The sequence below is a fragment of the Mesoplodon bidens genome, assembly GCF_964165515.1.
Source record: "Mesoplodon bidens genome assembly, chromosome: 7".
Lineage (NCBI taxonomy): Eukaryota > Metazoa > Chordata > Mammalia > Artiodactyla > Ziphiidae > Mesoplodon > Mesoplodon bidens.
The window spans coordinates 109,928,847-109,955,224 of record NC_138164.1 but is presented as its reverse complement, the minus strand read 5'-3'; the positions used below and the strand labels follow the sequence as shown (position 1 = coordinate 109,955,224).

Genomic DNA, 26,378 nt, shown 5'->3' with positions numbered 1-26,378 from the left:
GAACAACTGATTTTGCCCAAGGCCACCGACTGGTAAAGAGTAAACGGTGACACTGGCTTTTGAGCCCCAGCAGTCTAACCCAAATCTGTGCTCTCAAGCCAGACTGAACCCAAAGGATGAGAACTGGCCAGAAGGAGGTGTGTGGATGGTCCCAGCTCTGCCATTTATTGCCCGAGGGACTTCCAGCAAGTCCCTGGACCTCTGGGAGCCTCAGTGTCCTCATCTGAAGAAATGTGACAACACTTGTCTTCTAAGGTTGTGCTGACAATAATGGCCCGAGACTGGGTCACCCATAGGTAAACTGGGCCTGTGCTGGAGGTACCAGCAATATAGGGCTATGATGTTTTTTGGAATAATCTGACAATTAATCTATAAAAAACAGCACTGAAGTAGTCAACAAGGGAAAAGTCTGGCTTTTGTTGGAATTTTTTAGAATTAGTATTTTAGAGTTCACGGTCGTTTGTACTTTTAATCACTTGTTGCCAGGGGGAGGTGGGGCTTTTTGCTCCTGGGACACAAAGATCTTATTAGTGCTTAGGGCCTCCAAGGATCTTACCTGGGGTTTGGGACAGGCTGTGGTTTTCAGTACCCAACAAAGTGTTGGTGCTTAAAAGTGTTGGTGCTTAGTAAGTGGTAGCTATGATTGTGATGAATATTATGAGAAAGCATCCAGCATCCCCCCGCCGCCCCCACCAATTCTCGGCCTCTCAGAATCCCAGGGCCAGGAAAGGCACTGATTTCTCCCAGGGAGACCAGGACCAGTGTGGTCACTGCCCAGTCCAGCTACTACCCCACCCCCTCAGCCCAGCTGTGAAAAACAACCTTTGGATGCCAAGGGACAGTCTCAAGTTTGTTGTGGGCTCAGGTGTCTGCCTTAAAGGGACAGACCCATTTGTGTGAGAGCTGGCAAGAGCTTGGCTTGATGAGGAGGCCAAGGTCAGGGAGGAGCCCAACCCGAGAGAAGCTGGGAGTGGGGGAGTAAGAGGCCCAAGCCCACAGCCCAGGGGAGAGGTGGAGAGGCAGCCCCAAGGGGCCAAGAGTCTCCTCGGGTTCTCCCGGATCTGCTCTCCTGTTACTTGGAACTCAGCTGTGGCCACACTTAAACTCCAACAGCTCCCTGGGAAATAAGCCAAGGCCCAGTCTCTGACTCATCACGGGCCAGTGGGTCCCCAGCTCACTTGCTCCTACTCTACCTGTTATTCCTTTGCGCTGACACCAGCAAATCTTTTGCATGCCAACCTAACAATTTGCAAAGACTTTTCACCCACTGGTCTGTTCTCGTAAGCACCCTGAGTTAGTAAGCATCATCCTCATTTTGCAGATGAAGAAAGTTAATCAGAGAGGTCAGGACGCTTGTCTAAGGTCACTCACTCAGCTAGAAGTGGTGTCCTGGTGAGAAAAGAGGGATGGGGAAGGGAAATTAACCATTATCGGGCTCCTGATATGAGCCAAGCCTTGCACCAGGGACTCAACATATGCTCTCTCTCATCCTCATAACAGCTCTGCAGAAGCACTGATTATTACTTCTTTTTACAAGGAGGAAATGCAGGGTCAAAGGGGAAGGGTCAGGGGTAGGGGCTGGGGGGCAACCATGTGCCAGCATCCTAATGTGTGAGTTCTGGACCGCTCCACAGGGATATGAGGTCTGCTGTGCAGAGGGAGGCTCCCTGGGGGTGCGGGTGCCCCGGGAAGGGTTTTCCCAGGGCTGGGTCTCATCTGGAAAAGAGTCTTAGCCTGGACTCCATTCATGCTTAGTCTGGACCACTCTGGCTTCCAGGAGGCCTGGGCCAGGTTTGAGCTCGGATGGGCCATCCCCACTGGCCACAGGACACGGCTTTCAGTTTTGCTGTGACCCAGACATCCCAACCCAGGTTGCCCATGGCACCCCTCTCTTGTCCCTGGATGACGGGTCTTGCTGACCAGGGTGGGCCCTCGATATCCCCTTCACCCCGGGATCATGTCACCCCAGGCCTTCACGCTGCTCCCAGAACCCTCTTCCTTGAACCTTGAGCTGGGCTGCAGTTATTCCCTGCCCAGGGCTCATCTCCCCTTTCTTGATGTATCACGTCCTGGAAAAGGGGCTGTGTGGCAAGGAAAGCTGCGACCCGACCGTGATTAAAGCTGCCCTCTGGGGAGGAGCTCTCCCAAGTGCCCTGGGTTTCGCGTTCATTAGCTGGTTGAATCTTCACAAACGTGCACCAGCTGACAGAGGAGGAGACTGAGGCTCAGAGCAGTGAAGCAACTTGTTCCAGGTCGCACGGAAGGAACTGAGCACAGAGCCAGGCCTCGTGGGCTCTTTCAAGCTACCACCCATCAAGGCCAGAAGTGAGAGTAGAGAGAGCCCTGGGTCCCTGCAGGGAGGAGGCAACATGGAAGGGGGTTGCACGTACTCCACACCTTCTGGGCTGCCACTGGGCAGGTGGCGAGGTGAGTCTTGGGCTTGGGTTTGCCCTGTAGCCTACTTCCTCCCCAGGGGCAGCAGGACCCCTTCAGGACCCCGGAGTGCATGGGTTGGGTCCACCTCAAGCTTTGGGGCAGATCTGAGAACTCATGATAGACTGGCTCAGGGCGTCAAGCTCTGGCTTGGGTGCAGCAGGGAGGGTGAACACCGGGTCAATATTTGCTGACGTCCAGGCCCACCCATGTCTCCGGCCAGGCACATCCTGTCAGGCAATGTGGGCTGACATCTAGATAACCCACCCCCTACCCACCCCCACCCAGGTCTGCTTTTTCCACCGTCCTTTGTCCTGCTGGCCGAGGCGGGGCTGGGTCTCTGAGAGGCCTGCTGTCACCAGGAACATTCCAGATGCCACTGGTCTCCTACGGCTCCAGGACTGATGCAGGAAGTTGGGTGCGATGCATGAAGAAGACCAGATTGAGGGTTCGGGGCCCACCGACCTGTCACAGATACTGCCTGGGCCCGACAGTGAGGCAAGAAGGCAGGCTGAATTCAGCCCCTTCACAGACAAAGCCTGTGCATGAGGCAGGGAAGCCTGTCCCACAGGGCTCCGCGGGGTGGCCCCCAGCAACCAGCAGGGACAGGAGCCGCAGGAAGGGTGTCGTGGAAGAGGAGGGAGTCTCCATTACCTCACAGAGTGCCAGTAACCATGTGGCAGTACCAAGGCTGAGCAGGGAGAGGCCGTGGCCCTGCCCAGCCCCTGCCTAAGCACACCAGGCCTGGGTGAGAGCATCACAGCACGTGGGTCAAGGCTGAGGGGACCAAGGGGACCCTGGACCCAACGGGAGCAACATCAGAAACACAGTATGGCCTGAAGCTCCAGGGACAGCCCACATTACCACCTCAGTCTGGTCTTCAGACTGGCACCCTCCCAGGCAGCAGCCTGTGAACACAAGCTGGGCCCAGCTCCGGCCACCTTGTGCCCTTCCCGGGGGGCTTCTCACACTTCCCAGACCCAGGCTTGCACTGAACCTTCATCTCTACTGATAACCATCATACTTTCTGAGTAATCACCTAATTGCTCCATCCTCAGGTCTTTATTTTTGGTTTCCCTTTCATCTTTCTTCTACTGTACTGAGACATAGCTAACGTGCAGAGAAATACACAGAACGTATCTGACCACCACCACACAGGTCAAAAAGTGGAAACTGCCACTTCCAGCCCCAAGTGCTCCCAGGCATTACACCTGCCTCCCTCCCCCAAAGGCAATCACTCCCAACTTCTTTTTCTTTACCACTGACTTTTGCAATAAGCATTTTTTTCCCCTCTAGTTTTACCACCCATGGAGATCCCAACATAGGGATCCAGCTGGGGGCCCTTATATACAAAGCTGCTGTGAACAGTTGCTCAAGTGCTGGTGCAGGTGTGCGTGTCCTGTCACAACCCTGGGAGCGGAATTGCCAGCTCACAGGATGGGTCTTCAGTTTTACTGGCAAACACCCTTTTCCCCAACTGTTCATACCAATTTACACTCCCACCAGCTGGATATCTGTTCCTGTTGCTCCACTTCCTCATCAGCACTTGGTATCGTCTGACTTAAAATTATACGTTGAGTGTATAATGGCATCGTGTTTGCATTTCTGACTACGAATGTGATTGAACACCTTCTAACAGGCTTATTCACCACTTGGGTATTCCTCTGTGGCTGCCTTCCACGTCTTTTACCCATTATCCTGTTGTGTTGTCTGCTTTTTCTTGACTGCAGCTCTGAACGTGCTCTAGAGAGTCCTTTGTTGTCGACGTTGTGTTGCAAATGTTTCCAACCGTGGGTTAGACTCCTCACTCGCTTTACGGTATCTTTAGATGACGAGTTTCTATAATGGAGTTGAATTTATCAAGTTTTTCTTAATCTTCCCCTACCCTGAGATCATGAAAATCTTCTCATATTATCCCAATGTTTGTATTTATTACCTGTCATTTCTCTCCTCACCAGACTGTAAGCCCTCTAAGGATAAACAAAGCTGCTGTGAACATTCGCTGAGGTGCAGGTGCAGGTGTGCCGGTGTCCCGAACAATTCCAACACTGCATCTGATACTTACAGCATCACTTTCCAGGAGGGGAAACTGAGTCTCAGAGAGGCCAAGCGCCATGACCAAGAACACAGGGCTCTCAGGTTTCTATATTATGTTTTGAGGACCAGTCTTCCTCACCCGTAGAAGAGGAAACAGTCACTTGTTATTGTGAAAGAAACAAGTGTTTGCAAAGATCTTAGCTCTGGACCTAATTCATACTAAATCTTCAACAAAATAAAGACGAAAATATACCAGATAAAAGTGTATCTCACTCAAGCCCCTACCCCAGTTGTGATGCTCACACTCTTTCTGCCTCCCTAAGAGAACAGGGCAGACTGCAAGAGCCCTGCCCACTCCTCCCAGAGGCCAGGAGAGCACAGGACAGTTGGCAGGTAAACCTTCACCCACATCCCGGCCACCCTTTTCCTAGTAGCTCTGACTGCCACTGACTTTTCCACCAGGTGCTACCTAGCCCAGCTGTTGACCACATGGACATGTGGATCCCAGGAAGGGATCAATCCACACTCTCTCCCACATTACTAAAGGATTGAGACACGCCAAGGCACCTGCCCAAGGCCCGTGTGGCCAGAATGGCTGCCCTCCAAAGTGGGAAGGAAGCTGCCAGTTTCGATCTGCACTGATAAGGAGGAGGGCGGCAAACCTGGTCACTCCTTGAGGAAAGGCCACTCCCAGCCCGCCTGCTTCTCATATACAAAGCCCAGTCATGAAGGCCACTGACTTTATTGATTTAAAAAATTTTACAAGGACAGTGACTGTTCTGCCAGAAAGAGGGCCAAATGGCATAAAACAGACCAGAGGTGGGGGCAGGGGGGCGGGGACAGGACCAGGAATCACTCAGAAAAGCTGGTAACTGCTGTCACGAAACTGGCAGGGAAAGGAGAAGGGGGATGCATGCAAGGATAAGAATTCCAAAAAAGTTGAAATGGTGAGGGGAGAGAACTCCCAAAAGACCCTGGAGTACATGGGAGGTGCGTACGACAACCGCAATCTTTTCCTTTGTAGAGGACGGGGGAGGAGTCCTCACTTGGCTGCAAACTCTGGAGACTCAGTGCTGGGGCTCGGGGTCGGGGGCTCCCCAGAGAGCATCACAAGAACGCGTCGCACCACTCTCGAAGGCACCCGAAGCAGTCCCGGGACTGCTTGGCGTTCGCGCCACACGTGTCCTTCAGCCATTCCCGGAAAAGGTCTTCATCTTTCTTTAGCACCAGAAACTGACCGAGGACCACATAGGCCTGCAAGACGGGCAAAGCAAAAGGCGGGCTGCTGAGCGCTCTGTGGGACTAAGAACAAGAAGGCCACTTCCATGCCGCTCCCAGCAGAGTAGCCCAGGAGACGGGGCAGGCTCCAGCCTGCGGGATCTGCAGATCTCACACCACCGCCCATCCCCAACAGGTACACGCACTCTCCTCACTCCCCAGCTGCGGGGAAGCACTGTAGTCGGCCACCCCCGGCCCTCCCCGGCTGCACGCAGCCACCCCACACCTTGTCAAAGCCCCTTTCCTCCAGCTTCTTGCCCAGGACTTCGCCAATCCCGGCCAGGCTTCCCACTGGCTTTTCCCCCATGGGCTCTGCCACGAAGTCTCGGTGCTTTTGGGAGGTTGTCATCTTGATCAGGCTTAATCTGGGAATCCTAAGAAAAGGGAGGTTACGGCTAAAAACCCGGGAACTCTCGAAGGCCCACTGGCAATCTCACAGTAAGAGAGAGCTAGAGCATCCGTTAGGAAGGCTTTCTCGATTTCCCCCAGTTTACATATGAGAAAACAGATCCAAGAAGAGTCTTTTCCTCACTGTTCAAGAGAAAGGTCTCTGCCACTCCCTGCGGGAGATGCGTTTTGGTACCTCCCCACAGGAAAAACTATCCTGTCCTAACAGGTGGCACACGCAGGACAAAGGGCGTCCCTCAGTACCCAGGGCCCATCCTAAAGCTGTCACTGCTCTGTGACCTTGGCTGGGCAAAGGCGGCACTGACCCAGCCTGGAACGACCACCTGGTCTGAAAAGCAAATGAAGGGCTCTCCCACCCGCCCCACAGGCTGCTCACAGAGCGAAGGCGTAGCGGGAGCGCACACACCCGCTCAGCCAGCCCTCAAGCTCCGCTCAGCCAGCCCCGCAAGCTCCACGCCGCCAGCCCACTCCGCGTCCCACGCCGCCGGGCCCGCCCCAAACGCGCCGCGCCCCGCCCCCTCCCCGTGCCGCGGCCGAGCCCTCTCAGAGGGCACATCCGAGAGCGCATCCTCTGGCCCGTCGCAGCACTTGCGGCCCCTCCCCTCCCCTCCCCCTCCTCCCCGCGCCTCCTCCGACCTCCAGCCCGAGCCTTGCTCCGCGGCTCGCACTCACCCACAGCTCCGGTTCCCGTAACGGCTTCTCCCGCCACCCGGCTGCTCCCGCCGATCCCTCAACCCACTAGAACTTTCTTCCACTTCCGCTTCCGGGTCGCTTCAAGGGCCGCCTTTAAAAAAAAAATCCACATTGGGCACTTCTAGCCGCTTAGAATCACCGAGTTGAGGCACCACCCCCACCCCCCCTCGCCCCCGGACCTCGAGGGCGCCCTTAGTAGGCGCTCCTTTCTGGTTGCTTCGCGGGAGGCCGGGCTGCCTTCTGTGGTTTCGCTTCTCGGGAAGCATTTCCGGTCTCAGGGAGCAGAAGTCTGTGATAAGAAAACTTTATTTCTCTGCTGCCCGGCATCCGGAACTTAAAGGACTTAGCCTTGGCCGACCAGATGGTGGGAAGAGTTAGAGGGACGGACAAGGAGAGAGGTGTGGCCGGGAGACTTCCGGGAGAGCGCCGGAAGTACGGTGTTCTACTCAGGCTAACCCACGCCGTCCTCCTCGCCATCGGGCTTGCAAAAGTCTGACGGGGACCGGAGGCGCCGGAGACCTGAGTCCAAGACGACTCCACTGTCGTGACCGCCGGCAAGTCCTTTTTCTGGGCTTTCATTGGCTCAGCTGCGAAGTGAGTCGTGGACGAGCCGATCTCAGCGTCCAGCCTGGAGAGCGGGGTCTTTCAGGAAGCGCCCGTGGGATTCGAGGGCCAGAGAGTAAGTATGGGGCTTTCTCTCTGAGCGTTTTTCCTCCGGAATAGGGAGGCAGGAGGGCAGGGGGCGGCAGCTAGGGATGACACATCGGAGTTTCCTTTGGAAGCCATCAGTCTCCTGAGTACGCATTAGTCCTTGTTTATTCAGTACCCAAGTCAGAAACAGTAGATGTCGAAGACCAAGCCAGCCTACCCTGACCTTTAATTAACTCGTTCCTGACTTGGATTCTCCTAACTTGTTTGTGTCTGTACTGTGTTGAGAGATTGAGCATCTGTGTTGTGTGGTTGTGCTGCACCTGGGATGTACAAGCATGTTGAGGAAGAAATGGTTTATCTCACTCCTTCCTCAAGTGGTTGCCAGAATGATTTATTTTTCTGGAACACGTATTTAGTTTTTGTGGCTATGTCAGTACTTAAGAACAATACAAGTTTTTTTACGTGCCTTACACTGTGCTAAGCGTTTTGCTTGCGATTATTTTGTTTTAATAACCGTGCTCTGAGTTAGCTACTGCTTTTCTCTGAGGTCTAGAGAAATTGAACAGCCAGGAAATAACCAAGGTAGGCTTTGAATCCAAGCAATTGGATTTCAGAGCTCATGTTCTTAACCAGGACACTGTGTCCCTCCTCAGTAAAAGGCCTCTCCCCATCTTCAGAACAGTCGTGCATTCTGAGCCTGCCATCCAAGAAACTCAGGAGGAGGAGTTAATAGTCTCTGCGTCCCTCACCGCCCTGGGACAGGACCCAACATGTCTCAGGCCACCAAGAGGAAGCATGTGGTGAAGGAGGTGCTGGGGGAGCACATGGTGCCCTCCGAACAGCAGCAGATCGTGAGGGTAAGTGACACTGGGGACCAGCTGCTCTGCCCCCGCCCCCACTCCTGTTGGGCCCCTGGGGTGGGGGCAGGGTGCACCACAGCTCAGTGGGTGTTGGAACTGGCTGATGAGGCTGACTGGTAATTGGTCTCTCCTGGACCAGGTACTCAGGACCCCAGGGAACAATCTGCATGAGGTGGAGACAGCCGAGGGGCAGCACTTCCTGGTGAGCATGCCCTCCAAATACCGCAAGAACATCTGGATCAAGAGAGGTGAGAGAGGCAGCCCTTTTGGAGACAGAACCGTTTCCTATGGCCTCAGCTTCCGCCACCGCAAGCAGGACTGACTGTGCTTTTTCTCCTCTTTACCTGCAGGAGACTTTCTCATCGTTGACCCTATTGAAGAGGGAGAGAAGGTGAAGGCCGAGATCTCCTTTGTGCTCTGCAAAGACCACGTGCGCTCTCTGCAGAAGGAGGGGCTCTGGTAGGTTGGTCCCCTTGGTCACTGGCTGCCCTACTTCTCTGGAGGATTTACTTCCTAGTTGTGGAATTAGGGGAGGGAAGATCATGGCATCTCAGGCAGGAACAGCTGGAAACAGCTTTTTTGCTGAGGAGTTTCTCTGTCCTTTCTGACTTCGGCTTTTCTCTTGGCACAGGCCTGAGGCCTTCTCCGAAGTGGCTGAGAAACACAGCAACCAGAACAGGTGAGGCACAAGTCCTGGGATAGGGAAGACAGAAAATGGGGCTTCAGGCCTTGGTACCTTGAGGGGAAATAGAACCTTCTTTCATTCCTACATAGGGTCCCTGGTGAGAGCTTCTAAATTTCTGGTTAAAAGTATGGTTTAAAAGTCAGATCCCCTGGGTTAAAGTTCTGGCTTTGCGAGTTATAACTGAGTGACTTTAAGCTGATTAACCTATAAAATGGGAGCGTTGTAAGGTTTAAAGAGACTAACGCTTGTAAAATTGCTGAGCATAGTACCTGGTAAGCAATGCGGGTTCATTGAGTGTTGGTTGTAGTAGAATCATTATTATTAAAATCAGTAGCTCTAGCAAGTTTTTGAGGTGGGGGTGAGGAGGAGGTAGTTTCTTGCCGCTTTTTCTTGGCCAAGTTTCCTGTGATTCTGTCTGTGTCTGACTCGCTGAGCCCCGACTGCTTGGCCATATGGTCCTCCTTTTTGTGGGGCTTCTTGGTTTTCCCAGAAGGCCTTGGGCTAACTGTCCTTTCCCCCCGCCCCGATGCAGACAGGCTCAGCCAGAACTCCCAGCTGAGCCACAGTCGTCTGGAGAAGAGTCCAGCTCCGAAGGTGATGCTGACCTTTTTGTTAACACCAACCGCAGACAGTGTCATGAGAGTGAGGAGGAGAGTGAAGAAGAGGAGACAGCCTGAGACCCCGGGACCCTCTTCTCCTCCTGCTCAGGGACTAGTCCTTGGCTCCTCTGAGCTCGGACATGGCCAGGAGCCTCTGTGGATCTTTCCCCCTGGATGGGGACAAGGCAGGGCCCTTCTCTGAACTGACTTTCTGACATAGGAGAATTAAACCCCTGGTGGGTGGTGACTTACGCTGGTGTCGGAGTGGCTCTTTGGAGGAAGGAGGGACATGTGGTAAAGTTAAAAACTGCTTCTAGGTGGTGGCCTCATGGGCAGGTGGGCAGACTGGGCAGGAAATGGGAAATGGCTGGAATCTCTCCTAGTTTCCCCCTCTCTCGTCCGGCACGTGGTAAGTGCCAGGCCCTGTGTGCTTGCTTGCATGTAGTCAGTAACTGGGAGCATTCCCACTTCATTGCCTGCTTGCAGTTAGTACTGATTCAGGCATTCAGGATCACAGTGGGACTTGGTGCCCATCTGCCTCTAAGAGACCCTCAGGATGAATTTCATAGTGCCTCGTAAGCTGTTCTCCCTGCCTGTGTAGTCACTTGTGACTGCAGGAGCGCCCACCTGCATGCTGCTGTGTACATCCCCTGGTTGGTGGCCTCCTCATGGCTACTCAGACCATCACTCCTCAGCCCTCGTGCAAACCACGTCATCCCACTTCTCCTCGGGAGCTTTTTACCTCTGACTGTACGTTCTCTTCATTGCTGGCATTCACCTTTTAGTCACTGCTCAGACGTTGAAGTTTACCTCCTGGCTTAGAGTCTTCTATCCTTGCTTCCATCATTGTTTTTCTACATCCCATGGATGGGCCCGTTCAATGCTGTGGCCACCTAGGTCCTTGATGTCCCCATCACTAATGCCCTTGTCTTCTGTGTTAGGCCTGTTGCCTATATCCGTAGTCACTCTCTGGACCCCTGACGTCACTAGAAATTGCAACGCCATTTGAATTAAAAAACCTGTACAATCACCACCTCCAGGCCTCCTTGCTCAACTACCACCCCTCCCGCCCCCCACAGAAATTCTTTATCTTCATCCTCCAGCCCTGCCACATTCTCACCGTCATTCTCCTATCTTCACTTCCTTCCCTGTGCAGCATCAATTCCGTGGTCTACACCCTGTACTCCCTTTCTTCCTCCATCGTGTTCATCTAGTAAAACCTAACCCTGGGTCAACCCAGTCATTCACCTCTGTGCCTGTACGCAAGTAACTGTTAGAGAAAACAGCCAACCTGGTTCATTAGTTTTACCTTATATTCGTAATTACAAACCTCAGATGGCCACGCAACACTGCCTGGCAGATCTACCCCGGGATGTCGTATTAGAAAACTTTTTTTTTTTTAACCAAATTCCTCTTATCCTGCTAGTTACAGGCTGCAGCTCATTCTTCATTAAGAAGTAGTAACCATTGGAGGGAACTCTTACCTCTCTGTTACCAACCCTACAACTGTGCTCATGGGTCTTCCTGTCATTTTACTGCCCATTGTAATCCAGTGGGACTGAAGCCTTTCCTCCCGTGCTTTGGGGCGTGTCTGTCTTTACTTAAGGAGTTTTTGTGAGTTTTGGTTTCTGTCATCCTCTGTACTGGGTATGTTAGCATCACAGGTGCTGTACAATCTCCCATCTGAAAAACAACCAGAAAAACAACCTGTCACTGATTCCACATCCTCTCCGGCTACCACTTCATTTACCTGCTCCTCATTCACTCTTACGCTTACTTAGTGTAGTCTTAAATACATACATACACGTGTGTGTATGCTTATGTGTGTATATATGCACGTATAGAAACGTAAGTATATACATTCATGTGCAAAAAATTAACCATGTAAGTTGAAGATGTGAGCGTATTTTTAACTCATCTGAAGTTTATTTTTGTATGGAAGATGGCTAACTTTTTTTCCCTAAAGGGCTAGCCACTTGTCCCTATACCATTTATTGAGTGGTTCATTCTTCGCTCACTGGTTCAAAATACCTTTTTCAAAATAAATGAAATTCCTGCATATATATAGATCTCTTTGGAATCTGGCCCACTGATTGTGTGTGCACACGCCATATTTTATAGCATGATTGATAACTCCGCCCTCACCCTTGCCCCATCGTTCCTTGGAATTTTCCTGTTTTCTTTTACATAAAAACTTTAGGATGAACTGGTCATTGCATTTAAAAGTTCTGTTGTAATTTTCATTGGCGTGGTTTTAAATCTCATAGTTTCATTTGGAGAGGAGTGATACTTAATGGTGGTTTTTGATCTTCCTATACAGAAATGAGTTATGTGTGCTCTTTTATAAGATGTTATCTTCTGGGAATTCCCTGGTGGTCCAGTGGTTAGGACTCCACGCTCCCACTGCAGGGGGCACTGGTTTGATCCCTGGTTGGGGAACTAAGATCCTGCAAGCCATGCGGCCAAAAAAAAAAAAAAAAAAAATGTTGTCTTCATATGGGTCTAGTTCAATGTAGTCTTAAGAATTTTAGAGCTATTTGTTGTTATGAATGGGTTCTTTTGAAATTACATTTCCAACCATCACTGGCAGGTAGGAAAGCTGTCCATCTCTGTGTGCCCACCTGTTTATCTAACTGAATTCTCATTAGTTCTAAGAGTTCTTCAGTTGATTCTCTTGGCTTTCTGGATAGAGTGTCAAATCATATTCTACCAGCGGCAGTTTCATCCTGTCCTTTACACTCATTTCTTTTCCTTGTGAATTGTGGAGGCCAGGACTTCCAGTATAATGTTGAACGGCACCCTTGTTTGTTCCTCTTTTAGTGAGAATTGTTCTCATGTTTCATCATGAAATATTCTTGCTTTGGGTTTCTGGTTGATAAACTTCATTAGGCTGAAGATGTTTCCTTCTGTGCCCAGCTTACTGAGTGTTTTTTTCCTTTATTCAACAGTGATGAATTTTGATATTTATGAGATAGTCAAAAGGTTTTTTTTAATTATTGCACTGATTTACATGATTAGGTTTCCTGGTGTTGAACCATTCTTGAATTCTGATGTAAACTCTGCTTAGTTATATATTTATTTATTTAGGATTTTTGTGTCTATCCTTGGGCCAATTTCAATTTTTATTTTAATGATCTCTGTGTCCCATTTTGACAACAGCATTATGCTAGCCTTGTAGAATGGGTTTGGAGACATTTAATCTTTTTCTTTGGACTGGAGTAATTTATAGAAAAGGAGTTGTTTTGGGACTTCCCTGGTGGCACAGTGGTTAAGAATCCTCCTGCCAGTGCAGGGGACACAGGTTTGATCCCTGGTCCAGGAAGATCCCACATGCCGCGGAGCAACTAAGCCCACGCGCCACAACTACTGAGCCTGTGCTCTAGAGCCCACGTGCCGCAACTGCTGAGCCCTCGTGCCACAGCTACTGAAGACCACGGGCCTAGAGCCCGTGCTTCGCAACAAGAGAAGCCCCTGCAATGAGAAGCGTGCATACCACAACGAAGAGTAGCCCTGGCTCGCCACAACTAGAGAAAGCTTGTGTGCAGGAATGAAGACCCAATCTAGCCAAAAATAAATTTATTTAAAAAAAAAATTTTTTTAAAGGAGTTGTTTCTTCAGGGTTTGATTGAATTTTAATTATAAAATCTGTGCTTGATTCCTTTTTTAAGGGTAGGTCTTTGACTGCCTTGTAATTTTTCTGTGGCATTTTATTCAAGTTTTCTATCCTTGAGTCAATTTAAGTAATTTATATTTTTTTAGAATTGTGTGTTTTGTGTATATTTAAGCCTCTTTTGGCAAAACATCATGCGTACTATTTGTATCATTTGGGACTGTCTTACTTAAAAGTGACAAAAGTCTAATTCAAACCAGCAGAAGCAAACAAGGGCTCATTGGTCTGCAGTCTCAGGGTAGAGCTTTAGGCAGAGCTGACCTAGGCCAGCATGATTTCATCAGGGCTCTCATTTTGGATTGTCTGTGCTCCTCGTGGTTGAGCAATCCCTTTTTCCCTATAGGTTTTTTCTTCAGGAAGCTCCAGTTTGCACTTGCTCCTGACAGACAAAGAGTTACTTCTTCAGGATCCATGAACTTCAGGGAAAACCGACTGGTCTTGCTCTGGTCACTTGCCCTCTCCTGGCAACCACTCTGGCCAGGGCTGAGTAGGGGGAATAAGGGGAGGCGAGATGAACCTCCCTGATCCATATGACATGCGTTTCCCAGGGAATAGAGAGGTTCTTTTACCCAAAAGGGGGGCAAGGGGTGAGAGCAGATAAAACAACAAACATTTGTGGTTTTTGTTTTGGGAGGTTTTTTTTGGCCATACTGTGCAGCCTGTGGGATATTAGTTCCCCAACCAGGGATTGAACCCCAGGGTAGTGAGAGCGCCCTGGAGTCCTAACCACTGGACTGCCAGGGAATTCCCTGTTTCCCACTTTATCGGGTGTATTTGTGTGATTTGGTGGGGGGGGGGATTGTATCTAAGCTTGGCCTTCTGTTTTTCTCCAGCCCTCAGTGATTCTGTGATCTACCTAATAACCTCTTTTTTCTTCCTAAAACCTTTTAATATCGACTTCTCCCTCTCTTATCAGCCATTTAACTCCTGGGGGTCATACCTAGGAATTCTGATGGAGGTAGAATCCTTGTATTCTGCATACTGTTCCCCTTTGTCATTCTCCAAAGTTGAATTCCACCTCTATTCTCCCAACTTAGTAGTGGAGTCCAACCATGTATGAATAGATCTTCCTGAATGAGCTGGCGTTCAGGAGCCCTCCTTCCCCAATGCCATGGCCAGTCCATGTGATCTGTTGCCTATTAGTACCGACCCCTGCTGCAGTTAGGTTTGAGACTTGTGGCCCGTCAGACTCCGCACATCTATCACTTTACAACCAACCTTTACAGCCAAGTCATGTCCATCGGAGCCCCCCCATGCAGCCCAGCTTGCTTTCCTCCCTTGTCATCCAGCCACCCATATATGTGTGCCAAGGAGCACCCATGGCACTCTGAGCTAGCCGCATGGTTTTTCTCCTGTAATATGTAAACGTGGTGAGATATCTCGACACAGTTTCTCATGTTAAGACATCCTTGCATTCCTGGAATAAAATAGCCATGATACATTTTTCACTGTATTGCTGGATTTGGTTTTCTGATGTTTGGGAGGATTTTGGCATCCAGGTTCATAAGTGAGATGGTTTAAGCTTTTCCTTTCCTGTGTTGCCCTTGTTGTCTGGGTGGTTTTTTGTTTTGTTTTATCAAGGTTATGCCAGCCTCATAAAATGAATTGGAGAATGTTCTCTCTCATTACTAGTGTTTGTGTAAGATTGGGATTTTACACTTCTAAAATTTTTGGTAAAACTTACTGTAAAACCACCTGTGCCTGGCATTTTTGCGGTAGTTTTTTTTTTTTTTTTCTTTTTGTTTTTGCGGTACCACTGTTGTGGCCTCTCCCGTTGCGGAGCACAGGTTCCGGACGCACAGGCTCAGCGGCCATGGCTCACAGGCCCAGCCACTCCGCGGCATGTGGGATCTTCCCGGACCGGGGCACGAACCGATATCCCCTGCATCGGCAGGCGGACTCTCTACCACTGCGCCACCAGGGAAGCCCCTTGTGGTAGGTTTTTAACTCTAGATTTTTATTGAGTATAGGATTGCTCAGGTTTCTGTTCTTGAGTCAGTGATATTTTCAAGAAAAAATATTTTCATATTTTATCTATGGCACAAAGTTATTTGTAGAATTGCCTTATGTTCATAATCTTGACTGTATCCAAAGTTATATCCCCTTTTTTATATCTAATATTATTTGTTTGTGCCTTTTCTTTTTTAATCTTGTCGATCTTGGCAGAAGTTCATTTATTACTCTCTTCAGGGCACTGGCTTTTTTGTTGTCATTCCTCATTGTTAGTTTTTTTCTATTTCATTAATTTCTGCTCTTACCATATTTCTCCTTATACTGCCTTTGGGTTTATTCTGTGGTTCTTTTTCTAATCCTTTTGGTTTTGTCCTTAACTCATTGATTTTCAGCTTTACCTCCTCCCTCCCCCCAAAACTAGTTAGGGAATTTTCAAATCTGAAGAAAAAGTAAAATAATTATAAAATAAGTACCTGTGTACCCTTCAACAGGGTCACTAATTTATAACATTTTGTCACATTCTACTTTTCTGTACATACAAAAGACATAGGTTTTGCATTTAGTTGTTACATTTCTTTAGCCTCTTAATTTAGAATAGACTTCTTAACATTTTTTTGGTTTATTTTTCATAAAATAGACTTTTTAACAAGTTCAGGCCAGTTTTCTTATAAAAAATGTCCTGGGTTTGGATTTGTGTGATTATTTTTGTATGCTTAGATTTGAGTTAAACAATTTTAGCGAAAATAACCTAGAGCTGATGTGCTCTGACCACATCACCAGGTACAGAGATGACGTTCATCTATTGCAGATCACAAGGCATGTGATACAGGATGTCCAACTACTGGTGATGCTAATTTTGATCACCTGGTTAAAGGGATGGCTTCTAGGTCATTTTCTTATGAAGGTATTATTTTCCCTTTGTAATTAGGTAATCTGTGGGACAGTCTTACCTTTTAAGGCTAAAATTTCCCTTAATGCAGCTTTATAAGTATTTGTATTTTTTTAAATTGTGTTGAAATACACATAAAATTTACCATCTTAACCATTTTTAAGTGTGCAGTTCAGTAGTGTTAAGTACATTGACACTGTTGTGCAACCAACCTCCAGAAGTTTTTCACACCCGTTAACAACTCCCCGTTTGCCCTTCCTCCAGTCCCTGACAACCAAAATATTATTGTACCTTCTGTTTCTTTTGTTTTGTTTTGTTTTGTTTTTGGCTGCACCACGTGGCTTGCAGGATCTTAGCTCCCTGACCAGGGATTGAACCCGGCCCCTCGGCAGTGAGAGCACGAAGTCCTAACCACTGGCCCGCCAGGGAATTCCCTTCTTTGTGTCTGTGTGAGTTTGACTAGATACATCAGATAAGTGGGCTCATTCAATAGTTGCCTTTTTGTGACTGCCTTTATTTCACTTTGTATAATATTCTCAAGATTTATCCATGTCGTAGCATATGCCATAATTTCCTTCCTTTTTAAGACTGAATGGTATTCCATTGTTTGTATGTACCACATTTTTTTTATCCAAGAGTTGGTGGACTCTTGGATTCTTTCCACCTTTTACCTGTTGTGACTAATGCTCTTATGAACATGGATGTACAGATATCTCTGAAACCTTGCCTTCAGTTCTTTTGGATATATACCCAGAAGTGGAATTGCTGGATCACATGGCTATTTTTAATTTTTTAAGGACCCACCGCCATACTGTTTTCCATGGTGGCTGCACCAGTTTGCATTCCCCACCATCAGTGCACAGGGGTTCAGGTTTCTTCACTTTCTTGCCAATGCATTATTTTTTATTTGTTTGTTTGCTAGTAGCCATCCTGATAGGTGTGAAATACCTAGTATTTTAATTATACTTTAGTTTTGAGTGTTTTTAAATTTCCATCATGATGCCTTTTTTGGTCCATAAACTTTTTAATTTTTTTTATAAATTTATTTATTTATTCTTGGCTGTGTTGGGTCTTTGTTGCTGTGCGCGGGCTTTCTCTAGTTGTGGCGAGTGGAGGCTGCTCTTCGTTGTGGTGCGCGGGCTTCTCATTGCGGCGGCTTGTCCTGTTGCAGAGCACGGGCTATAGGTGCGCGAGCTTCACTAGTTGTGGCTTGCGGGCTCTGGAGTGCAGGCTCAGTAGTTGTGGCGCATGGGCTTAGTTGCTCTGCGGCATGTGGGATTTTCCCAGAACAGGGATTGAACCCGGTGTCCCCTGCATTGGCAGTTGGATTCTTAACCACTGCGTCACCAGGGAAGCCCCGCATTGGTCCATAAATTATTGTATTTAAATATTTCATTGGTTATTTTTAATGACAGCACCTTCAAATTTACCACCACAAAAGTGAGGACTTGACAATAACCCAAGCTACCATATGCCTCCACCCTCCCATCCTACCCCTCACCCATCCCATTTTCTGTTCTCCCACCCAAGGTAACTGTCTTCTAGATTTTTGTTTTTATTTATTTATTTATTTTTGCCACACCACGCTTCATTCAGGATCTTAGTTCCCCAACCAGGGATCGAACCTGTGCCCCTTGCAGTGGAAGCACAGAATCGTAACCACTGGATCGCCAAGGAAGTCCCCATTGTAAAGCTATTTTTAACTTTAAGAAAAGGATAACACACTGAATGTTATATTTTGGGGCTGATTTTTTTCATTTAATATTACATTAGTATGTTTCTCCTATTGCTAAATAATTCTGTAGTTCTTTTGTTTTGACTGTTTATATTATTTCCTGTGGGACTATATCAAGTTTATCCATTCACTTTTCTGATGGTTTTTGGGTTTTTCCCATATTTTCGCTGTTGTAAATGTTCTTGTGTGTGTCTTTGTACGTGTGGGAGGGTTTCTCATGAGACAATTCCTAAGCGTGGAATTTCTGTGTCACAGCCTCAGGCAGTGCTGCCAAATGCTTCCCAAAGTGGTTGCACTGTTTGACATTCACCAACTGTGGAGACTTAGAGTGGATTTAATGACCTCGTCCTATAATCTGTTGGTTTTTCCTTAAGCCATTTTGAGTTTGTGTTAAGTGCAACATGTTTAAAACTGCTATCTCTTTCTGTGAGTGGAACCCTTTTTCATGGAGTGACTCTTTCCGTCCCTACAGATGCCTCTTATCTTAGTTTATTTCATCTCATGTTAGTGTAGCTACCCCAGATTTCTTCTGGTTAGTATCTCTGCCTGATAAATTGTCTTCCTATTTTTTTTTCCAATTTTATTGAGAAATAATTGACATACATCACTAAGTTTAAGACGTACAGCATGATGGTTTGATTTACATATATTGTGAAATAATTACCACAATAGGTTCAGCTAATATCCATCTTCCCATATAGAAACTAAAAAGAAAAAGGGAAAAATTTTTTCCTAGTAATGAGAACTCTTAGGATTTCCTCCTTCAACAGCTTTCCCCTATATCTATCCTACAGCAGTTAGCTCTAGTCACCGTGTTGTACTTTACATCCCTAGTACTTTTTCTTTTTCAATTAAAAAAAATCTTATTTTTTGTCTGTGTTGGATCTTTCTTGCTGCGTGCGGGCTTTCGCTGGTTGTGGCGTGTGGGCTTCTTCTTGCGGTGGCTTCTCTTGTGGCAGAGCACAGGCTCTAGGCGGGCAGGCTTCAGTAGTTGTGGCGCACGGGCTGTAGAGCGCAGGCTCGGTAGTTGTGGCACATGGGCTTAGTTGCTCTGCGGCATGTGGGATCTTCCCAGACCAGGGATCAAACCCATGTACCCTGCATTGCCAGGTGGATTCTTAACCACCTAGTACTTTTATAACTTGAAGTTTGTTCCTTTCGACCACCTTCCTCCAATTTCCCCTCCTCTCACCCCTATCTTACATTCTTTTACTTTGAATCTTTGCGTGTCTTCATGTCCTAGGTGTATCTGGAGTCTTAAAAATAGAAGCATGGGCCTCCCTGGTGGCGCAGTGGTTGAGAGTCCGCCTGCGGATGCAGGGGATACGGGTTCATGCCCCGGTCTGGGAGGATCCCATATGCCGCGGAGTGGCTGGGCCCGTGAGCCATGGCCGCTGAGCCTGCGCGTCCGGAGCCTGTGCTCCGCAACGGGAGAGGCCACAACAGTGAGAGGCCCGCATACCGCAAAAAAAAAAAAAAAAGAAAAAAAAAAAATAGAAGCATGATTTTTCTTTTAACTGATAATGTTTATTAACTCATTTTAATAATTGGTGTATTGGTCATAAAAACGAACAATCCAGTTAAAAAATGGGCGGAAGACCTAAATAGATATTTTATCAATTAAGACATACAGATGGGCAAGAGGCACATGAAAAGATGCTCAACATCACTAATTATTAGAGAAATGCAAATCAAAACTACAATGAGGGGCTTCCCTGGTGGCGCAGTGGTTGAGAGTCCGCCTGCCGATGCAGGGGACATGGGTTCGTGCCCCGGTCCGGGAAGATCCCACATGCCGCGGAGTGGCTGGGCCTGTGAGCCATGGCCGCTGAACCTGCGCGTCCGGAGCCTGTGCTCCACAACGGGAGAGGCCACAACAGTGAGAGGCCCACGTACAGCCAAAAAAAACCCTACAATGAGGTATCATCTCACGCCGGTCAGAATGGCCATGATCAAAAAATCTAGAAACAATAAATGCTGGAAAGGGTGTGGTGAAAAGAGAACCCTCCTGCACTGTTGGTGGGAATGTAAATTGATACAACCACTATGGAAAACAGTATGGAGGTTCCTTAAAAAACTAAAAATAGGGCTTCCCTGGTGGCGCAGTGGTTGAGAGTCCTCCTGCCGATGCAGGGGACACGGGTTCGTGCCCCGGTCCAGGAAGATCCCACATGCCGCTGAGCGGCTGGGCCCGTGAGCCATGGCCGCTGAGCCTGCGCATCCGGAGCCTGTGCTCCGCTACGGGAGAGGCCACAACAGTGAGAGGCCCGCGGAAAAAAAAAAAAAAAAACTAAAAATAGAACTACCATATGATCCAGCAATCCCACTACTGGGCATATACCCTGAGAAAACCATAATTCAAAGAGACATGTACCACAATGTTCATTGCAGCACTATTTACAGTAGCCAGGACATGGAAACAACCTAAATGTCCATCGACAGATGAATGGATAAAGAAGATGTGGCACATATATACAGTGGAATATTACCCAGCCATAAAAAGAAATGAAATTGAGTTATCTGTAGTGAGGTGGATGGACCTAGAGTCTGTCATACAGAGTGAAGTAAGTCAGAAAGAGAAAAACAAATACTGTATCCTAATGCATATATATGGAATCTTAAAAAAAATGGTACTGATGAACCTAGTTGCAGGGCAGGAATAAAGAGGTAGACATAGGAGAATGGACTTGAGGACATGGGGTGGGATGGGGAAGCTGGGGCAAAGTGAGAGTAGCATTGACATATATACACTACCGAATGTAAAATAGTTGGCTGGTGGGAAGCAGCAGCATAGCGCAGGGAGATCAGCTCCATGCTTTGCGACCACCTAGAGGGGTGGGATAGGGAGGGTGGGAAGGAGGCTCAAGATGGAGGGGATATGGGGACATGTGTATGCATATGGCTGATTCTCTTTGTTGTGCAACAGAAACTAACACAGTATTGTGAAGCAATTATACTCCAATTAAGATCTATTAAAAAATAATTGGGGGGCTTCCCTGATGGCGCAGTGGTTGAGAATCCACCTGCCAATGCAGGGGACACAGGTTCGATCCCTGGTCCGGGAAGATCCCACATGCTGCAGAGCAACTAAGCCCATGAGCCACAACTACTGAAGCCCGTGTGCCTAGAGCCCGTGCTCTGCAATGAGAAGTCCACGCACTGCAACAAAGAGTAGCCCCCAATCGCTGCAACTAGAGAAAGCCTGTGCACAGCAGCGAAGACTCAACACAGCCAAAAATAAATAAATAAATAAATTTATTTTTAAAAATAAAATAATTGCTATATTGGGACCTATCTGTCTAATTTGAATGACAGTTTGGATGGATATAAAATTCTAGATTCTAAATGCTTTTCCTTATATTTAGAGAACACTACTTCATTGTTTTCTTGCAGCCAGTTTTGCTATTGAAAAATCTGATGTCAGTCTGATTCTGCTTCCTTTGTATGTGATACACTTTTTCTCTGTATCAGGTTTATCTCTGATATTCTTAAAGTTCTATGTGATATATATATGAGTTATTCCTTTTTTCTCCTTTTGGCACACTGAGCTTTTTTGGCCCAGTGTGCTTCCATGTTTGTATTATTCCAGGAAATTTGTGTCCATTATTTCTTCAAACATTTTCTCCCTCCATGTGTATATGTCTCTCTAGAATTACTATATGATTCAGATGTTAGCACCTTTACTTCTTTTTTTAACTTTTATTTATTTATTTTTGGCTGTGTTGGGTCTTCATTGCTGCACGTGGGTTTCCTCTAGTTGAGGCAAGAGGGGTTGCTCTTCGTTCTGGTGTGCAGGCTTCTCACTGCGGTGGCTTCTCTTGTTGCGGAGCATGGGCTCTAGGCCCGCGGGCTTCAGTAGTTGTGGCTTGTGGGCTCTAGAGTGCAGGCTCAGTAGTTGTGGCACACGGGCTTAAGTTGCTCCACAGCATGTGGAATCTTCCCGGACCAGGGCTCGAACCCATGGCCACTGCATTGGCAGGTGGATTCTTAACCACTGCGCCACCAGGGAAGCCCCAGCACCTTTACTTCTGTCTTCCATATCTCTAACCTTTTTTTTACATTTTTAAAATTCTCAGTCCTTATTTGAAGATTTTCTCTATCTGGTCTTCTAATTGACTGATTCCTAAACCGTATCCCTTCTATTGTGCATCCTGTCTATTGTGAGGTGTTTTTTTTTTTTTTTTTTGTGGTACGCGGGCCTCTCACTGTTGTGGCCTCTCCCGTTGCGGAGCACAGGCTCCGGACGCGCAGGCTCAGCGGCCATGGCTCACGGGCCTAGCCGCTCCGCGGCATGTGGGATCTTCCCAGACCGGGGCACAAACCTGTGTCCCCTGCATCGGCAGGCAGACTCTCAACCACTGCGCCATCAGGGAAGGCCTATTGTGTTCTTTATTTCAGCTCAAGATGAGTTCTCTAGCAGGTTTAAACTACAAGTGACCATACTGGAATTTTCCTTTGTAGAGAACTCTGGGATGCAGTGTCTAATACACTTTAGCAATAGCCCCCTGGGGGAGTGAGTAGACCAGGCTTCAAGGCCACTGAAATTTGGCCAGCACGCACGTGTCTATCACGTGCTGAGAGGATATGCGTGGGATTCCGGAGTGTGCACTGCTCAGCAGCAGGAAGAAGTTCACAAATGCAAAAGCCCTGGGGCCAATAAGTACTGGAGGAATATAATTTCCAAAGCTGAGACGAATTCCATGGGGCTGAGTGTCAGGGCCCCTGCACACTGGTCTTGTCTGGTGACCCAGTTTAAAGGCTTTAAATGTGGAACATGCTGCCTTCAATGTACAAAGAAGCCAAATTTGTGTAGGGCCTCTTTGTACTTTGAGGAGAAGGACAGCAATTTGTCCTCAGTAGTTGCCCAGATATCCCCTTAGGAAATTCCTTGGGTTGCGGGACCCTGGATTTTGTCTTCATTCAAGGCCCAACTAACTCTGCTTACCTGTGTCTGAGGAGCACGTAAAGCAGCATGGGCAGTTTCCTCAGTAGGAACCACTCTCAGAATATCATCAATGTGAGGGAAAGTCGGGACGCCAACAGTGGCTCATGTGCTCACGTGTGATGCATTTATGTCATACTTGGGGGAATCCAGAATCCCTATGGATGTGTCAAGGCCCATTGCGCACCTTGCCTGGCGACATAGAGGAATAAACCGTTAGCAATGCCCAAGGCTGTCTCCCAAGTGGCAGCAATTTCTTCAGTTATTGTTACTATAGAATCTGGTGATGCTAAAATATCCACTTCATTAGGTAACCTTTGCTCGTTCACAGTGAGGTGCCAAGCACCCGAAACCCTTGTTTCTAGCCAGTGCAGCTTGTTAAGCATGGAGACAGCACTGTGTATCACTCCGTTTTCATGAATTCTTGTATGAGGAGAGTACTGGGGTTTGAACTGCGTGATCTTGGCCAAAGTGAGAGGGGTGTAATCAGTTCCTGGCTCCACATTCAGTCAACGTTCATAGAAGCTGCCAGCAGGGTCACAATAAGCATGTCCACCAGTAAGTCAGCGCTTGCCCTGGGTTGCAGCAGCCCAAACGGTCCACTCCGATGATACAATCCAGTAACACAGTAGCAGTCCCAGTCCAAGCATAGGGTGCGAGGGCCCCAAGAGCAATTGTGACTGGTTGGCCACTGGTAACAAGTTCCACAACCCAAGAGGGGAGTTCACTTACCCAGGCGTTAGTCTCTCAGCCCTCAGCACACAGACTGGAGTATGTGCTCGAGAGCACTTGGAGAGTGGTGTGGAGCTGCCCTAGTCCTCTTCCAGTTCTAAAGGACCCAAACCAGGGTGCGGGGGAACTCATACAGCAGTATCTGCCCTGACTGATGCGTCTCACACACAGCTTTGCGGGAGGGGGCCTCTGCAGGGAGGTCCTCCCCTTTTTCAGTTTCCCTGTCGAAGGCTGACAAATGACATTTTGGGACCCCTCCTGTCTCCCCCCACCCCCGCAGGGGAGCATATATTGATACAGAGGGCAATTTTGCTTTTCTTAGTGTCCCCAGAGCAGGTGTACAGAGGAGGGGAAGGGCAGGGGTCTGAGGAAGGGCAGGTAGCGTGGTCTCACTGGGCAGGGGCATGTTAAGTCTGGCAGGTACGGGCCTGGAGTGCCAACCTAGGGGGTTTTGGTGGGAGTCACCTGAGATGGCAGGACCTGGTGCGTCAGGAGTCAGAGAGGGGGATGGGTGTCGCAAGAAGGGCTGGGACCCGCCAGAGTGAAGACCCCGAGTGAGGCTGACTCCGACTACCCACGGCGTTAGGGCCTCGGAGAAATGGCCCTGGGGGAGTGACTTTGGCTCTCACCTCGGCCCTGTGAGCGAGGACAGCCATCTCCATCCTATACCAAGATGAAGACATTCAGAGCAGCAGAATATGGGAGTTTATCACCAACAGACAGAACTTCTAGAAGACGAACTTCAGAAAAAAATGAACATGAGTCCAGAGGAGAGATCTGAGAGGCAAGAAGGCACGAGGAACAAGTTCATTAAAGATGATGATGTCTGACTAGGGGGTGGTTCTTAGAAAGCAAGATAAGGTCCTGGAGAATAAAAACACCTAAGAATAGGGACTTGCTTGGCGGTCCAGTGGTTAGGACTCTGCGCCTGCATTATAGGTGGCACCAGTTCCATCCTTGGTTGGGGACTAAGATCCCAAAAGCCATGCGGCCAAAAATAAAACCAAAAAAGAAAAAAAAAAAAAAAAACCCATGTAAGGATAGAGAGGGAGCAATCATAATGAAAGGGTTCTAAAGGCCTCGTATAGTTTGAAGGGAGATAGATCTATTGACCAAGTTTAGACTTTTAATACACACGTTGAAACGTTAAGGGTAATCTCGGAAAGGATAGGAAGAGTGGGTAACTTCCAAGCCAGTAAGAAGAAAAGGTGTTAAAAACTCAATCACTCAAAAAGAAAGCAAAGGAGAAAAACAACAGCAACAGGACAAAGTATTACTTGTATAGAACAGAAACTACTGTTTAAGCAGAAAAGGGATTTTCTAGACCATTTTAGGTGACTCATTGTGATGGTTAATTTCGTGTGTCAACTTAACCGGGCTCAGGGATTCCCAGATGGCTAGTAAAATGTTACTTCTGGTGTGTGTGTGTGAGGGTGTTTCTGGAAATTAGCGCTTGGAGCAGTAGACTGGGTACAGAAGGCCCCCTTGCCAATGCAGGTGGGCCTCACGCATTGCGCCCCAAGAGCCTGAGGAGGACGGTGGGGAGGGAGGGCGAGTTTGCTCTGTTTGAGCTGGGACACCCGTCTCCTCCTCACTCCTCAGGCCTTCAGACTCAGACTGAGACTCACACCACCGGCTTTCCTGGGTCTCTAGCTCGCAGATGGCGTATCTGGGGCTTCTCATAATCACGTGAGCCAGTTCCTATAATAAACCTCCTCATATGTGTGTGCATATCCTAACGGTTGTTTTTCTGGAGAACTCTGATACACTCACAGAATCCCAGGGGGTCAGAGAACAAATCTCAGAAGGGTGCCTGAACTGGCAGGGCCCTACCTGGGCCTCCAGGATAAGAACTGGGGAGGTTTCATCAGGCAGCCCTGAGGAGGGGGAGGGGAGAAGGCAGGGGACCCTGCTGCTTCCCAATCCTGCGGGGAAACAGCAGAACTGGACCATGAGCTGACAAGAGCCACAGCCTGGGTGTGGCTGCTGGGGCTTGAAGGGGTTCAGTGGACCTGGGCCGGGTGTGGGCACAGCTCAGAGGGAGAAGGACCACAAGTGAGGAGGGGACCCATCCTGCCCGTTTCACTTGCGGGCCACACCCACTTCAGATAATCGGCTTTTGGGCCGAGGTTCCCATCACCAGGCCCAGAAGAAAGGGCCTTCTTGGGGGCTGCCCAGGGAATGAAGCGGCACGGAGTGGCGAAGGGGTCCTGGGCAGGCCTTTATGCCTTGGTGAGGGTGCCACGTGGGCCAGTGGCAGAGAGGCAGATGTATGGGCTTCTGTAAATTAAAGCTGGGCTCTCTGAGCCCCTTTGAAGGCCCCGTGTCACATGGAAGGGCATGGACTCCCCCCATCCCCTTCACGTCTGGTGGTGTCCTTGCTCGACGGCTGCTCACCCATCAGACCCTCACGGGCCCAGGCAGCCTGTCTGGCCCTGCTCCTTATCCTCAGGCCCAGCAGCCCTGACGCTCAGGAAACATTTGCTGAAGTAATGAAAGGATGAACGCTCTTAACTCTGCTTTACACCAGCCCTGGAAGTCTGAGATGAAACACAGCCTCAGTGGTAATTCGCCCGAGGTCAGACAGCTTGTCAATGGAAAAGCAGTCCAGATGAGTTAGTGCCCCAGCCGGCTCGCCCCCAGGCCCTGGCTAAGACCTCAGTGACCCTCACACCAGCCTGTGCATAGGCATCACTGCCTGCAGTTCCTGAGGGGGGAAGTGTTGCTGGCAGGGCCCCACCTTCTCCCTGGGTTCTGCCTGCACCGGGGGCTCAGGCCTCAAAAGATTTGGTGGCCCCCAGCCCCTCCCATCT

General features: G+C 48.7%; 2 protein-coding genes across 3 annotated transcripts; one reads left to right on the top strand and one right to left on the bottom strand.

The window, feature by feature from the left end:
• Nucleotides 1-5,196: 5,196 nt before the first annotated feature.
• Nucleotides 5,197-7,127, bottom strand: BANF1 (barrier to autointegration nuclear assembly factor 1). The gene is made up of 4 exons (XM_081241507.1): nucleotides 7,029-7,127; nucleotides 6,829-6,940; nucleotides 5,975-6,122; nucleotides 5,197-5,724 (listed from the first exon to the last, which is right to left on the bottom strand). The coding sequence occupies exons 3-4, from the start codon at nucleotides 6,095-6,097 to the stop codon at nucleotides 5,578-5,580; spliced, it is 270 nt and encodes an 89-aa protein (XP_081097633.1). The 5' UTR covers nucleotides 6,098-6,122; nucleotides 6,829-6,940; nucleotides 7,029-7,127; the 3' UTR covers nucleotides 5,197-5,577.
• Nucleotides 7,128-7,229: 102 nt separating this feature from the next.
• EIF1AD (eukaryotic translation initiation factor 1A domain containing) lies at nucleotides 7,230-9,729 on the top strand. Of its 2 annotated transcripts, none has more exons than XM_081241505.1 (6): nucleotides 7,230-7,528; nucleotides 8,178-8,357; nucleotides 8,500-8,608; nucleotides 8,711-8,819; nucleotides 8,992-9,039; nucleotides 9,578-9,729. In XM_081241505.1, the coding sequence occupies exons 2-6, from the start codon at nucleotides 8,271-8,273 to the stop codon at nucleotides 9,720-9,722; spliced, it is 498 nt and encodes a 165-aa protein (XP_081097631.1). In that variant the 5' UTR covers nucleotides 7,230-7,528; nucleotides 8,178-8,270; the 3' UTR covers nucleotides 9,723-9,729. The 2 variants fall into 2 exon arrangements, with proteins under 2 accessions (XP_081097631.1, XP_081097632.1); XM_081241506.1 differs by having other exon boundaries at nucleotides 8,154-8,357.
• Nucleotides 9,730-26,378: the final 16,649 nt, after the last annotated feature.